Raw genomic sequence first — 15,926 nt, 5'->3', positions numbered from 1 at the left:
AGTGCAAAAAAAAAAAAAAAAAAACAACACAGACATAGATGTATGCATATGCAAAACATAGAAGAAAACTCCAACTACCAAATGCAAAGACAATATTAAAAAGCCTGCGGAATGTGACTTTTATTCTTATACACTAGCAATAATTTAAGAAGGGATTGATGAGAACATTGTCCTGATAGGCCAACAACCAAATTAAATAATACTTTCTTTTCAAAAAAAATAGGGAACAATCCATGCATGCATATTGAGAAGTGTGTACTATTTCAAAGAATTGCAAATGTTATCACACTAGTGATTAATCTTGTTTTTGTAAGAGAATGACAAAAGATTTCTTTGTTAGACATTTCTAACATATTCAGCAGAAAGCAAAGATATTAAGAACTACAATAACGAGTGTTTCTTCTTGTTCATAGATACGTGGGAACAGAGCACACAAGCGTATATATATGTTTACCATAGGCAATCACAAAACGAAATAAATCTACATTTTGATTACAAGTTTTGCAGAATCAAAGAGGTTATTTAAAAAATCCAATGTAGATCATGATTATCGCTGCGCATACTGAACCCCCCCCCCCCCNCATAATTTTTTAAAAAATATTGATCAGGGTAAAAAAAAAAAAACAGAGGAGGCAAAATTGAAATAAGGCCAGAAACTCACGTAGAAATGGAACGGATAGTGGAAGAAGCCATGAAAACTCTGGAGGATCTAGAGCCATGAGGATGATGAGAAGAACGATGATAAAATGATGAGGGTGATGAAAAAGCGATCCGATCCATAGCAATAGCCATAGCCATTGTTTTAGTTCCCATTAGCCAAACCAAACAAACAAAAAAAAGAGATTGGAGAATCAGAACGAAATAAGAAATTTTCGATGATAACAGAGTGGTATGCTTAGGTTATTTAAGGAGGGAGAAACAAAAGAAAGCAAAGGTGAAGAAACAAAACGATCAATTTCAGAAGAATGAAAAAAAAAAAAAAAAAAAAACTGGAACGTGATATTATTTCAGCAAGTGTACATTTATTGCAATAGCTCTTTTTTTTACATCACTGCCATTTTCTACACCTGTTTTTATCTATTTCTGTCCTTATTTTGTTTAAACAATAAATTCTAATAGGCCCATGGGCCGCCGATGCAGCCTTAGTCGTTGAAACGCGACATTGCTTGTCGTATTTACGATATACTTGTTGTGTGATATCATCATGCTGTCGAAGCAAAAATCATATTACGCGACAAAGATCTTTAGTATGAGTCATGACGGTCGAAAGAAACAGAAAAACATTGTCACTGATATCGTTGTAACAATAAACGTTTCTTATGACCATGAGTTTCCGAGATGCTAATGTTTTGATCGGTTCGGGATGGATCGCTGCATATAGTGATCGAGATCGATATAATGTTTTTGGAAGCACAAGGGTTTGATTCGTCTCCTCCATTTTTTGCAAACGATGTGGGTTCGAGGATCGATGTAGATGGGTCATCTTGAAGGAGACTCTCTCACCAATCATTCTAAAAGTTAATAAAAACTTCACGAGGAAGATATGATTGAATGTGCATTCATATATCGTAAGCCGTTCACCATAACAAATTAACAATACTTACTCAGACGGGGAATATCTTAAAACTATCATAATTACAACACAAAAACACAAATAAAATACACAAACGACGTATATGAATGAAGTCACAGACGTTTTAGTGAACAAAATTAAAATTGTGAGATGTTCATATATAAATATTACAACTGAACGTACATAGTTTGGTTACTCACATCCACAAGTCACAATTTGGATGACAAACATATATAGTTTATTTATTTATACTATTTTGTTTGGTTATTTTTTCATTGTTAACTATTTTTAATAATATCTCTCTCTATAGTTTCACATCTCTACCAAAAACCCAGCTAAACGAAACGGAAGGTTTTGACACAAGCTTGAACCTATCATTAGCTCTTTCCTCTAACCTCTTGATCCTCTGCGGCAAGGTGCACAGATAATCCTGTGCTCTCCTCCCTTCCCCCGATAACCCCAACCCCAAACTCTCCACCTTCCACCGCCTCAACAGAAACTCGAGTATCCCAGCGTAATCCGCCGCCGTGTAAACTCCAATCCGCTGCGCCACGGCTGCGTAATGATCGAACAGATCGTTGTCTCTTCCGTCGTGCATTAGATGAGCCGGCATCGTGATCCGTTTCTTCATCATACTCGCCAGCGCCTGAACCGATCCGTCGGGGTCTATCTCGAACAGCTTCTCCACGATCTTCGTGTACGCTGTCTCGTGTCGCTTCTCGTCGGCGGCTATCGTCCCGCAGATCTTCGCTAAGGTGATATCGCCGTAGGTTGTGGCTAGCCTCGCCGTGTTGCCGTGAGAGATGAACGTAGCTCGCTCTTGGAATGAAGTGTAGATGAATCCATTGTATGGATTGTTCTCAAACTTCGAATCCTATAAGCCATTGACCAAAAAAAACAAAACAAAAATTATAAATAATTAAACTCATAATTTATTTATATCACAAATCAATATTGACAAACTATTAAAGTTTTAAATTCCTCATTTAAAATAGAGAAATATCAATAGAAAAAAAAACTAATATCGCCACAAAAATAAATGAAAAATTTATGAAAAAAATCATTTTTATACAGAAAAATCTAAAACTACAAATCAATGTCAATAAATTAATACTAAACTTTTGTTGTTTTTAACTTCTATTAAAAGTTTTAAAAACATGTAATAAACTTATAAGGAACACTCTAAAATTCATATTAATTAATATGACTTAAAAAATGAAGGACCATGCAAGAAAAGGATATAAGAAAAAAAATCGAATACTTACCATACCAGAGCCAATTAGATATTGTATAGTCTTCTCAACATGTCGCATATCAACACGACCAGTTAGATAAAGATACTTGTTGAGTAAATCACCGTGACGGTTTTCCTCAGCCGTCCAAGCTCTAATCCAAACCGCCCACGGCGATAAACTCCCACCGGTTTCATCCTTAACGCCGTCAAGTGTGTTCAACGTCGTTTGATATGTTGGTAGTGCTTCCTCTGTGATCATATCTCCGACAAGAACTACAAAGTAATCGTCTGGTATCTCTTTTGTTCGCTCTCTGATATCTTTCATTCGGTCGTAGAATTCTTCGTCGTTCTCCGCTGCCGGTAAAAAGTCTTGTGGTTGCCATGAATCTTCGACGGGTTTGAGATAAGGTAGTAGTTTGTGTTCTGCCCAACTCTCCATTGATTTGAAGATCTCCAGCTTCTCTTGCGGTATTGTGTATGTTATTTGGTTATTCACTTCTTTGATAGGTCGAAACTGATTGCATGTTTCGTTTTTTTGCCTACAAACAGAAACAAATAAATTAAAAAATTAATATCAAACAGAAATGGGTCCTGTGTACTTTGAAAGAGATTTGCGATATCTCTTTTAGAGTACAAAACTATAAAAGCGTAAATAGTACACTTATAGTAAAACTTGATAAATATGACAATAAACTCGATAGGTATGTCAAAACAACTATTTTTGGAAAAGGAATTGTGTGGTTGTTACGTTGTCATTTAACAAGAAAGCTAAAGATTTTTTTTCTGGTAATAACATGGAAATTTGACATAAACTCCATTAGAGATATTCATGTATTTTTTTACACACGTAATCACAAAATGTAAAATAAAAATAAGGTTTTAGACTGTAGTTGCAATTTTTAAGTTATTTTATTGAATATAGAAAAATGTTGATGATATTGATTGGTCAATTAGTCCTATCGTGTTTAGTTGAAGGCGTTGTGTCACCATATCCAGATTGGAATTTTTGGACGTTGTTGATATATATAGAGGGATATTGATTTAAATATATCAACTAAACGCCTGTACAATTTTTACCAGAAACAAACAAAAAAACAACAACGTTTGTTCAATAATTTTGCATGGTGGGGTAAAATTGTGAAGAAAAACAAGCCAGAATATTAAAGTATACAATGTACTTTGCCTAATAAAATTTTGAACCGTAATTAATTTATAATACAATCAAAATTATCTCTATATATTGTTTGTCTTAAGGTCACCTTATTAATGTCATGATATCGTGTGAAGCAAATCACCAAATTATGCATACACACATACACATGCACACCCACATACACATGCACACCCACACACATAAAGTTTGTATATGTATATATAAAAAGCATAGTGATTCTGCAATATGAAAAAAAGTTATCAGGTGGACCAAAAAAAAGTTGACATCATGATACGAATACGAATAATGGGATTAACGAAGAAGATACATGGAATCCAATGACTTTAAAAACAGTATTATAGTCCCATTGGACATAGCAATAATGAATGGCCGCTCATATATGTATTGTATATAATAAACATTAAGAACTCCGATCGTGAATAACAAAATCTTGAAATATATACAACAAAATAAAATGAAATACATCGATGAACTCAGTGACTCGTGAGTAAAAAAAACTTTAAAGAAACTAGTGGAATGATTTTATTTAATTATTTATTTGTGTTCAGAAAACGACGGTATGATTTAGATCCCGTGAAAATCAATAACATGTTAAATAGAAGACAGCTAAAACCTCAGAATGATTATGTTATATATGCTTAAGAGCATATCTAATTCATGTTCATATACGTCTATAAACAAACACAAAAACAAAAACAAAAAAAAAAAGGAAAAAAAAATCGAAGATCTAAAGAGAATATGGTACCTAGGAGGGTTCGTGGTGACACATGAAACTCGAAGACGACGAGAAGATTCACGGCGAGAAGAAGTAATCGCCGCCGGCTTATGCTTCATCGCCGGCGATGTGAAAAGCAAAGCCATGGACATTTTCTCTCTCTCTCTCTCTCTTTCTCTCTCCGCAACAGATCTCTTCGATTCTTTCTCTCTCTCTCTCTCTCTCTCTCTCTCTCTCTCTCTCTTTGTGTACTTTGTTGTGCGGTTAGAAGAAGGAATATATATCTCTATATATATATACACAAGAAGAGTTGACTAGAGTTGGAGTGTTCTGTCCTCTTATTGATTAGTTTCACACCTGTGATTAATTATACTAAGCAACCATGGACATCTGTTTACGTTTTAACTCTTATATGGTATTCGTTTGTTTTAAATTATTTGGATGATTCATCAAACTTTAATGCGATGTATATATATATAACTCCCGTAGAAAAAGCCATTGTTTCCGTAAAGAATATATGAAAACTCGCCGTAGAAAATGAAATACTTAAACAGCAACATTTTTCTTGTTACCAAAAAGAAAAAAACGTTTCTCAATAATTAGCACGCAAAAAAAAACACTAATTATAATTTATATAAACATCTGAAATATGAAACAAAAAAAAAAACACTGCACGTAGTAATTATCTTTTGATATTTACGAGCTAGAATTAGTCGATAAAACATCATTGTCGCGCTTAATTAATTAATCGTGTTACGTAATTCTAAAATAGGAACCTTTCTAGGTGTACTCCAAATTTTTGTGGTGTTACTTTTCTGAGATACTTTTCTTAAGAAAGAATATTATTTCTTAGAATGTCTCATATCTTAGAATTTCTCATTTATTTATATGTGGAAATTGGAATTGTGGATTATATATGATGCAATTTATGATTGTTAGTAGTCAAAATTTTATGAGAGTTTTCGAAATAAATAAATAAAATGATGGTGGATACTGTTTTCTTTGTTTATCTGTCTACTGTCGTTTCTATTGAAACAATATGTTCTCAAAGTTAGAAATAGACCAAAAAAGAGAGACCTTAGGTCATGTACAACGGGCGTTGCTCAACCGGTTGTTTCTCAAAAAAATTTTTATTAAAAATTAATTAAATAATATAAAAGGGAGAGAAAAATAGAGAGAATCGTTCTCAAAATTCTCGGAGAAGCAACGCTTTTAAATTTGATTCTACACATGTCATTTTTCTATTAGTTATAGAATAAAATATTTTTTTTATGAGTAACGGAAAGAATTCACCCGTTGTAAATGCTCTTATATCTCTTCATAGAGATCATCGTCATTGGGATATGGATAAGATAATGGAACATATATCGGAGAATGATCGAGATCATATAACAAACACATACCTTCCTCAATCAAATCTACAAGACAAAATTATTTGGCATTATAACAGAAATGGTGATTACACAGTTCCCTCAAGCTACTGGTTATCAATGCATAACCCTGATCAACCAAACAATCTCCAACATATTCCTCATGGTTCACCTGAACTAAAAAGAAAGATTCGGAAACTTAAAATTCTTCCTAAAATAAAACACTTCTTTTGGCGTACACTCTCAAAGTCTCTACCTTCCCTCACCGACTCGGCTCTCGTGGAATGAACCTCGACCCAATTTGTCCGCAATGTTTTTAGGCAGATGAAACTATAGAACACATTCTTTTCCTTTGTCCATTTGCTGAATCGATTTGGCGAATATCTAATATCCCTGTCTCTCTGATTTACACTACATACTCGAATGTTGGAACTTTCATTGAGGCTGTCTTTGATTATCATGATACTAACAGAACTTCAACGGACATGCACCTTCTTCCATTCTGGTTATTATGGCATATATGGAAAAGTCGAAACTCTTTTGTTTTTGAAGGAAAACAGGATAAACCAAACACTATTCTTCTCCGTGCCAAATCAAATACACGAGAATGGAACTACTGTCACAACATCAATTGTCATCGAACCAACCATGGCAATCTGCAAATAAGGAAAAAATGGACAAAGCCTCCGCCACCTTTCACAAAATGCAACTATGATGCAGCTTTTGATCATAACACTAATCAAACAAAATGTGGTTGGGTACTGCGAGATCATAACGGTGTATCTCAAGGATGGAGAGCCGCAATGCTAGGATATGCTACGTCACCCCTAGAAGCATAAGCAAAGGCCTTATTAGCATCAACACAACAAAGTTGCATCAGAAGTTTAACAAATGTTATTTTTGAAGGCGACAATGAGACATTAACCAAAATGTTGAATGGCAAACACTTCGATGTATCAATTGACAACATTGTTCAGGATATAAAGAATTGGTCATCAAAATTTAGGGCTGCAAATTTTGTTTTTACTCTAAGAGACTGTAACAACTCTGCTCATAATTTAGCAAAATTTGGTTGTAATTTTGGTGTTTTTTACTTAGGGTGTTTTCCACCTCCTAATTGGCTTTCAAATCAGTTGTATAACGATTATTATCATTCATTAATATAATTCATTTTTGCTGAAGAAAAAAAGACCAAAAAAGAGAGACATAAACAAAAAAAAAAATTGGTTTTAACGTAGACAAAAATTTAATAATTTTATGACCAGAAATGTCATATTGTTTTTTTTTTCAACTAAACATTAATTAAATAGAGACTCCAAAATTGGTAACCCAATAGAGAAATGTTATATTGTTGTTAAATGAAAAACATAATAAGGTATCCTAGTAAGGAGTAAAGTCGTAACCGACGGTCTATATGTTATGTTGCTCGAAGTCGAAAATAAAGTTGTTGCAAAGCAAAATTTGGTTTTTGTAACATTGAGTGACTGAATATCAAACCTTAATTAACGTTTACCATTTTACCAAAAAAAAACTTAATTAACACTATTGATTGATATATCCTCTCAATTTTGTTACTTATTTTTCTTTTGATTTTTAGCATTCTATTACAGATTTGCGATTGTTCGATTTAATGAAAACCCTACTATCATATAAGTTTTGTTGCACTCGAAAATTGCATCACAAAGAAAGGTTACTGGAACTTATAACATTACTGATTACGTTTATGGAACATAAAACAATTTTGAGCTTCTTTTTAGGTAACTAGAGAATTTTATAGTTAACTTCAATATTAATTTGTAATATATAAGCGTTACATAAATTTTAAATTTAAATATGTTACTTTATTTTGTAAAATAATGGTATAAAAACGTGAAAGTGAAAAAGTAAAGTCTGAAAAGTTTGCATAGGAGAATTGAAATTTCGTGATATTTTTTTATTTTTATTTTTTATTCACTTATGAATCTTTTAGTTATTAGTCATGAAAATTTTACTATTTTTTCTGAGATATTATGTTTATATATTTTAAAATGTTAAAATAGCATATTTATTTATCTTGTCATACACAAAATTCATGATCATTCTAAATGTGCATGGATGAATACACACCAACTAAGTAACAACCCGCACTATGTGCGGGATAAATCGATTTAAAGAAAACTATTATAAGTAAAATTATTTTCCTAGAACAATATCTGTTTGTGTCAAACATAATATGTAACTAAAATTTTTTATTTATTTATTCAAAGCTGTATTTTTCGTGTAAAAAATATGTTTCACCCGTGAAATCTTTGAATGTGTAGGAGGTTTTATGGTAGAGAAAATATTGATAAAATATTACTATTTATTGCAACATGTCTTTTATGTGGTTTAAAAATCAAATTCATATATTTTTATGTTTTATTTTGTAATCATAACAATTTTGCATGTTTCTTACGTAACCATAACAATATATACTAAATTACTCGGTAGTCTAATTATGTAATTTTATTATATGTTAGTAACAATCAGATTCTAAACTAAGTTTTCTGAAGATAATCTTATTTATTGATTTATTTTTTTTGATTAGGCTATATAAATCTTTTGAGTTAGTCGGTTTGTTAATATTTTTTATAAATGACCGATTATTACCAAAAAAAATCATTATGAATAAATTAATGAAATTCCAAAATCAACGTATTCGTGTAAGAATACATTTCACCCATGAAATATGTGAATGTGGTAAAGAAAATATTTATAAAATGTTACAATTTTATGGCAATATATATATTTTTGTGTTTTAAAAATCAAATTTATATTTATGGTTTATCAAGTAACTATAACAATTTTGCATAATCTAATAGTCACTCATTTTAAATATATTATAATTTTTTTTGGGTACTAAGTTTATTTATAATAGCACATAGATGAATATACAATTAGAACATATATTCCTATTCAGTTATCAATATTTCCATTTTTAATGAATAATGACACTAGGGGTGTTATTGGAGAGGTGATTTCTAAATCCATATGGATTTGTAAATTCTAAAAATCAAAACACATGGATTTTGAAATAACATGTTTTATCCTTGGATTTGAATCCTTCTATTTTACACTTTCAAATCCATTTAAAACATAATGTGGATTTTAAAATCCAAAAACAAATCATTAAATGAATAACATGGTATTTTAACAAGAATTTGTAAATCATAGAACCAATAACACATAATTTTGATAAATATTTTAAAATCAATGATTGAATAACACATGATTTTTGTTTAGATTTCCAAATCCTTTAAAATCATAGAACCAATAGCCCCATCTAAATATTGAGATTAATTAGTTTACATACTTAGATATATATAAATAATCACACATCATGATATCCCCTAATTTATTGCTATTTTTATATTTATTTATGAATATATATAAATCTATATTTATTGGGAATTAAGTTTCTTTTAATGAGTTGGAGATAATTCAGGGGTAATATACTTCTTTCTGTAATCAATTACAATAACTATAGAAAGCTTATTATTTAAATTATTACTATATTAAGACCCGTGCTAGAGCACATGTTGAAATTCATTTTATTTACATTGTAATTTTTTTATAAAATAGAATTTATGTGATTATTTTTAAAAGTTTTTTTGGATAAAATATTATGCAATAAAATTATATGATAAATATGATAACTTGAAAAATACACTTATTTTGTAAGTTTTATATTGTTAATGATTCTAGATAAGTACTCATGCTATAACACTGGTTAAATTTTATTTTATACAAAATTTTGTATATTTCCTATTTTAAAATAAAATTTTAATATTTTGTATTAGTTTATGTACGTGAAGTTATTTCAACAATGTATATTATATCTCATGACTTGAATGTCATTATAAGACATAATTTTGTGAATTAGGTTTTTAAAAAGCTATTTATTATATTATGAGTAATTTAATATATTGTTATACTTTTTGTTTTAATATATTTGGTTTTTTAAATTCTTTCATATTATAGTGACATATTATTGACATTGTTATAACAAACCAATTTAGAGTGTTTATAGTTTCTAACTTTAATATCAAGTTTCAATATTTTAAAAATATTTCAAAATAAATTATTTAAAGTTTATTATATTATATAAAATTATAAAATTCAACAAAAAAGTATGAAATTGAATTGAAATATTCAAATTTTGACCTGTTACTCAGTAAAATTTTAATTCAATAGATATTATTTTTAAAGAATAATATTAAAAAAATTGAATATTTTATAGATTGAATCATTTATATTTGTTTTTAAAAATTCAACTTATGGTATATCCGGAAATAAAACTATTTTTTAATTATAAGAAATAATATGATAATTTATTTGTTTCACAAAATAGACTCATATATAAAAATGAGAGGTGAAATATAATAATAATTAACAAATTAATATGTTAAGTTAGATATCAAATGATTTTGTTTGATGAATAATTTAATAAAAATAAATAATATGGTAAGTTAGGTGATATCAAATGATTTTTTAGAATATTCTCTTTAAGATTTTTGGAAACAATAAATCCAAACTAAATAAATAATATAAAACTTAATCTATAACCTATTTGTAACCAATTTATTAATATTATATAGTCTACAAAACAATGTTGTGTACTTCCGTTTTATTATAAACCGTTTTATTATAAAGGGAATGGTAATAATACTAACATAAAAAATAACATTTTGTTTTTATATGATTATGTTAATAAGTTATATGTTCTTTATTTTTATTAACTTTATATTAATTTATATGTTTTTATAGTGTTTTTAGAATATTTTACTTATACTGATTTTAAGAAATCAATATAACTTTGACTTGTATATTTGTAAGTAAATTTTAGTGAAATTTTGCTTTAAAATAGTATGTAATTATTTAATTAGTTTTAATATTTGATATTTAAATTTGTGTGAGGAATGATGATATATCTAATTATTATTTAGTTAATTGTTTTTGTTTAAAATATAATGGCATGTTAATATAATTAAGTAGAAAATTAAGGGTATTTTGCTAAAAAGTGCACATAGCTCTTTTTAAAAGTGTACTTTTCTGTTAACATATATAGGGGATTTCATCTATAGATTATGTGTCTGTTTTACATCTTCCTATTGCTTGTTTATGATATCAGTTATCAAATGACGTTGAGTTTGGTTTTTGTATCCTCTTATTGATTTTTTGTTTTTCTTTTGGAACCAAACTAAAAGATAAACCGAACTACTGTAAATTGAATCCAACATAAAACGAACCCAAACCAGAAATAAACTCAAATGCCCACTTCTAATCTGTACTAGCAAAACCCAAATATTGTTTCAAAACCTAATAGTGAAGAATCAATTCTGTATGATTGTTGAACCAACTAAACATTTTTTCGAAATCGAACAAACTTATAAAAAAAAATCGAATAAGTATTTAAGAAAGAAAAAATCGAATAAATCAGAAATATAACCCGGGTCGGGTAAATTTCACCAGTCTTGGATTATTTTACACCCGACCCGGTTATAAACCGGTTTTAAAAGTCACGCGCTCGGGAACACAATTCTATGCTTGATACATTCAGTTTAATGATAGCGTTACCGTCACAGCGAAGCTACAACACAACACCTTTTGGCTTTGATTCGATAAAAAAAAAAACCTCGCCGCTTATAAACGGAGTTTGTCCCCAAACAAAATAGCAAAAGCAGAAAAAAGAAGCCGCAGAAGTTAAAAAAACCCCCAAAATCGTACCACCATGACCACCGTCTCCTCCATTTCCGCCGCCGTAACGGAAGGCGGGAATGTTGCTACGCCGAGATGGAAGAATAAGGGAAGAAACGGAAAGTTACGGGTGATGTGTAGGCATGGCGGTAATATAGATTCACTTCCGCAGACGAAAACGCCGCGCTACGTCGGCGGAGATACTCGAATCGTTGCCGTTCCTCCCTCCGCGGAAACGAGTTTCGATGCGCTTGTTAGCCACCTTAGGGTTACGCTGGGAATCTCATATCCTTTCAAGGTTAAATATCAGCTTCCTGGTCAGGAACTAGATTCGCTTATCTCCGTCGAGACGGATGAGGATATTCAAATCATGATGGAGGAACATGGATACCTCTTCTCCGAGTTTTCGATTCCTCAATCGCGAATCCGATTGTTTATATTCCCATCATCGAAATCACAATCGAATGATGCTGGTGCGACTCAGGGAGATTCGTCTCAGTGTAAAGCGGAGACTGATATCGATTGGCTTGGAATCGAAGAGCCTAAGCATGTTGTTCACGACTCGACTCAACCGGTGCTTCAACACCCAAAGACTGATTCGTGGTTCGTAGACGCGTTGAAGAGCGCGGAGATGATGCAGACGGGGCGCAATAATAGTGAGAGTAGCGGAAGCGGAGATGGTAACGGCGGGATTTGTGGACAGGAGTCGATGATGCTCAAGACTAATTCGTCCTTTGGCTCAACATCATCCTCCGTTTCTTCCAGCAATTTGCCTCCGATCAAAAGCACCGACGAGGACAACACAGTCAATTCGCAGGACAAATTTGCGCCAGTAGAATCGGTGACAAGGTATTCTATGCTCTAGCTGCTTGAATAGTTTTAGGTGTAAGCGTTCTAAAACTCTCACACAATTTGTTCATTTGTTGTCTGGGAACGAAATGAGCATGTGTTTTTGGAATTGTTTAGCCAAATGGCATAGATGATTTTGGTAGTGTTGCATAACTAGGTTAAATTTGGGTGATATAAGCTGTCTCTATGATCGGTGAATGAGTTCATTGGCTAAGGCAATCAATAGCTTGTCTTTTTTTTGTTTGCGATTGTGTAAGGACCTTGTGTTATTGTAATTCCCAATTTGATCATCTATGCGCCCGCCGGGCTTATGTTATTCCTAGTGTGGTATTCAGCGACGGTTGTTATCTTCATAAGATGTAGTTATTCTAGTATTTGAAGTTGAGCTGTGTTCGTAAGGGTTGTATGTATTGCTATAGATGCCACATGCCAATCTTGTCACATTTGGTTCAAATGCGATTTTGTAGCCGATAACCATTTTCCTTTCGTTCTTACTGTATGAACAGCGACAACACTGCAGTCACCCCAATCTCTTCTCACGAGCTACCGACGCACTCACATGTTCTGGAGAACAAGTTGTCTTCAAACTTGTACGAGACAGGGCTAAACAAACCAGTTCCAATCCCATTTTCCGGGTATCCACCATTTATGAATCAAGCTCAACAACAACATATACAGGTCATATTCACTGGACATCCTTACATTGCCGGAAACACACCTATGCCATTGCCTGCCACAGCATACCATCACCCAAACCACACCCATTATCAGCTTCCGCCGCAGCCATACCCAATATACTACATTCCAGTCGATCAGTACAGTTCGAGGTATGTTCAAGCACCGCCTGTGAATTCTGGCACGGTTCTAAACTCCCACCTAGTTGATTCCCCAGTGGTCCGCACCGGTAGCCCTCTAGCACCAGAGTTGTCCTCACATTTTTACCCTCCAGCCAAACCCGTTGAGTCATCTGTACAAACATCAAGTGAAGCTGCGCCTAGTACTACTTGCAGAGATGCTTTCATCTATAACACTGACGTCGATGACAACGATATAACTCGTGCTCAGATTTACAAATCTCAGCCTCCAGCTCCTAAAGTGCCGTCGCAGTGTCAAACCAAGATGCTAACCGAAGCTTTGGGTCAGTTACACACCCACAATTCTTGAGAGAACTAAGAGTCCATACTTTTTTTTTTGGTCAAAGAATCCATACTCATGTTGCTGCACTTTCGGGTATTTGGTTTTACAGGTTTGTTTTGGTTCCCATACATATTATACATGCTTCTGCTTTTTATCTCTTTCAGTCATGGTGACCCTTGTTTCACTTTATTTTTTACTCACTTTGTTGTAACAACGAATTTTTACGGGTATTTTTTTAATCTTTCCAAAAACATCTTATAAAGAAGTTAGTAATATCAATACTTTCAGTTTTGTCCTCGTGGTGGTTGATGAGAATTCATTGCTATTCAAAAGCTGCGGAATGATTATGCTATCTTACATATTTTTACAAGCAATTAGCAAAAAGGGTAAACACTTTCTTAGTTTAAAATTTCTTATTTTCGCTAAAAAGAGCAACGGGAACGTTGACTTTTCTCGCCTAGGCATGCACACACGACGACGTTGATCTTCTGATGTGAGCCGTCCACGTGTCCATATAGTTCACCGTTTAAACAATCTGGGTTCAACTAATCCACGGTGTACCATTACATTGTCGCACGTGATTCGTACCGTCACTCTCTTCCGGAGAGACTCATCGGCGAGAACACCGACACGATCTGGTGAATCGAATCCGATCGCGCGTCAGATTGAATCGAGAGAGTTTATTCTCTATCGGAATGCACAGAGACATTGGAACGAAGGAGGTGTTTCCTCTGATTGGGTTTTAGGGTTCCCGTGAAAGCAGAAGAAGAAAACAAAACATGGACGCGGAGCGATCGTCGTTGTGCAACTTTTTTGTGAACTTCCTGATGGAGGAGAACTACCTCTTGACGGCGTTTGAGCTTCTTCACGAACTTCTCGATGATGGCCGCGATGCCCAAGCAATTCGTCTTAAGGAGTTCTTCTCTGATCCTTCCCGTTTCCCTCCTGATCAGATTTCTCGGTATAATTCAATTCGAGGTTCGCCAGTTCTTCGCATTGCGTTTGTATTCGCCTCTCATTGTTAATTTTTTTCTGTTACTGAAATTGTCTGCTATATCGTCCCTCTCAGTGTGGTTGAGCTGCGTTACGTTTTAGAGATCTTTTTGGGATATGATAATTGGCTTTCTTATTTGGTCTTACTTAATTCACAAAGCAGTTGAAATTGTAAAGGTTTGATCATGAACATGTTTTCAAAGTTGTGAAAAGCACAGGTGTCAAGAAAATGATTGAGAAATCCTGAGAATGTATCTGTTCTGCATGCAATTTGATGTTCTTCTCATAGTTTAAGTTTGAAAACAATCATACTTGAAGGGTGATTAGTCCGCTTGTTTTATGACCATGTCGTATCTTGTGTCGCATTCTGAGGTTTTTGGTTTAGCTTCAGGCTTTCTTGGACAATATGGTTGGTAGCATAGCTAGTAATTTTTACCCTGAAATACAGTTGCGGATCCACAAAGTTTGTTGGAGGAGAAAGAAGCATTAGCTGAGAAACTAGCTATCAGCGAATATGAATTTCGTCTAGCTCAAGAGGATATTACAAGATTGAAAACTGAAGGACAGAAGAAATCTGATCCTATTGACAAGTCAAAAGGTAATCCATAACTTAATTATGTATTCTGCTCTTTCTCGTCTCATAGTCTTCTACTTCGACAAACGTGTATGCATAGACACTCTGTTCATGTTTCGTGCCATGAAGTCGGTAGGGTTTCAGAAATTTCAGTGATGACCGACCGGTTAGGGAGTCTACTTTGACTAAAATCATAGTGTTCTCTCTGCAATAAGTATTTGCTAGTCTAGCTTTCAGTTCCTGTCTATAGGCCATCTCCTCTATTCTTTCATATTTCTCCATGGAGATTTATCTGCATAGGGGGTTTACTTTATGCAAGCAATCATTTATAATGCACATTCCAGCATGATAGCAACCTAATCACCAAACTATGTCCTGATACTGTTCGTTATTTCTCAGAGTTGGACTCAGATGAGTTTGAAGACAACAGACCAGAGATTCAACGGAAAAAGAAAGATTTTTCCTTCACAGATATAGGGCCTTTGAAGAACAATGAACGTCAAGACTTAAACTGTGCAGTGAAAGAATATCTTCTTCTTGCAGGTTACAGGCTTACCGCTATGACATTTTATGAGGAGGTATCTTAATATGT

The 15,926-nt window shown here is 32.9% G+C and overlaps 4 protein-coding genes across 4 annotated transcripts in view; 2 read left to right on the top strand and 2 right to left on the bottom strand.

Annotated features, from left to right (window-relative positions):
* Positions 1-978, bottom strand: part of LOC104705912 (stearoyl-[acyl-carrier-protein] 9-desaturase 1, chloroplastic-like) — a 2,860-nt gene extending 1,882 nt beyond the window's left edge. The window contains exon 1 of the mRNA XM_010422008.2: positions 662-978. Within this exon, the coding sequence (XP_010420310.1) occupies positions 662-813 (152 nt within the window). The 5' untranslated portion in view covers positions 814-978. The remainder of the gene's footprint in view (positions 1-661) is intronic.
* LOC104705911 (stearoyl-[acyl-carrier-protein] 9-desaturase 3, chloroplastic-like) lies at positions 1,711-4,949 on the bottom strand. The gene is made up of 3 exons (XM_010422006.2): positions 4,727-4,949; positions 2,839-3,346; positions 1,711-2,447 (listed from the first exon to the last, which is right to left on the bottom strand). The coding sequence occupies exons 1-3, from the start codon at positions 4,846-4,848 to the stop codon at positions 1,878-1,880; spliced, it is 1,200 nt and encodes a 399-aa protein (XP_010420308.1). The 5' UTR covers positions 4,849-4,949; the 3' UTR covers positions 1,711-1,877.
* Positions 11,655-14,062, top strand: LOC104705910. The gene is made up of 2 exons (XM_010422005.2): positions 11,655-12,630; positions 13,137-14,062. The coding sequence occupies exons 1-2, from the start codon at positions 11,816-11,818 to the stop codon at positions 13,792-13,794; spliced, it is 1,473 nt and encodes a 490-aa protein (XP_010420307.1). The 5' UTR covers positions 11,655-11,815; the 3' UTR covers positions 13,795-14,062.
* The window catches only part of LOC104705907 (lisH domain and HEAT repeat-containing protein KIAA1468 homolog), an 8,554-nt gene continuing 6,935 nt past the window's right edge, over positions 14,308-15,926 (top strand). Inside the window, exons 1-3 of the mRNA XM_010422001.2 lie at positions 14,308-14,745; positions 15,209-15,358; positions 15,734-15,912. Coding sequence (XP_010420303.1) covers positions 14,547-14,745; positions 15,209-15,358; positions 15,734-15,912 — 528 coding nt within the window. The 5' untranslated portion in view covers positions 14,308-14,546. The remainder of the gene's footprint in view (positions 14,746-15,208; positions 15,359-15,733; positions 15,913-15,926) is intronic.

This window comes from Camelina sativa, chromosome 8, assembly GCF_000633955.1.
Source record: "Camelina sativa cultivar DH55 chromosome 8, Cs, whole genome shotgun sequence".
NCBI lineage: Eukaryota > Viridiplantae > Streptophyta > Magnoliopsida > Brassicales > Brassicaceae > Camelina > Camelina sativa.
The sequence above is the reverse complement of the archived record's forward strand: the minus strand, read 5'-3'. Positions and strand labels throughout refer to the sequence as shown.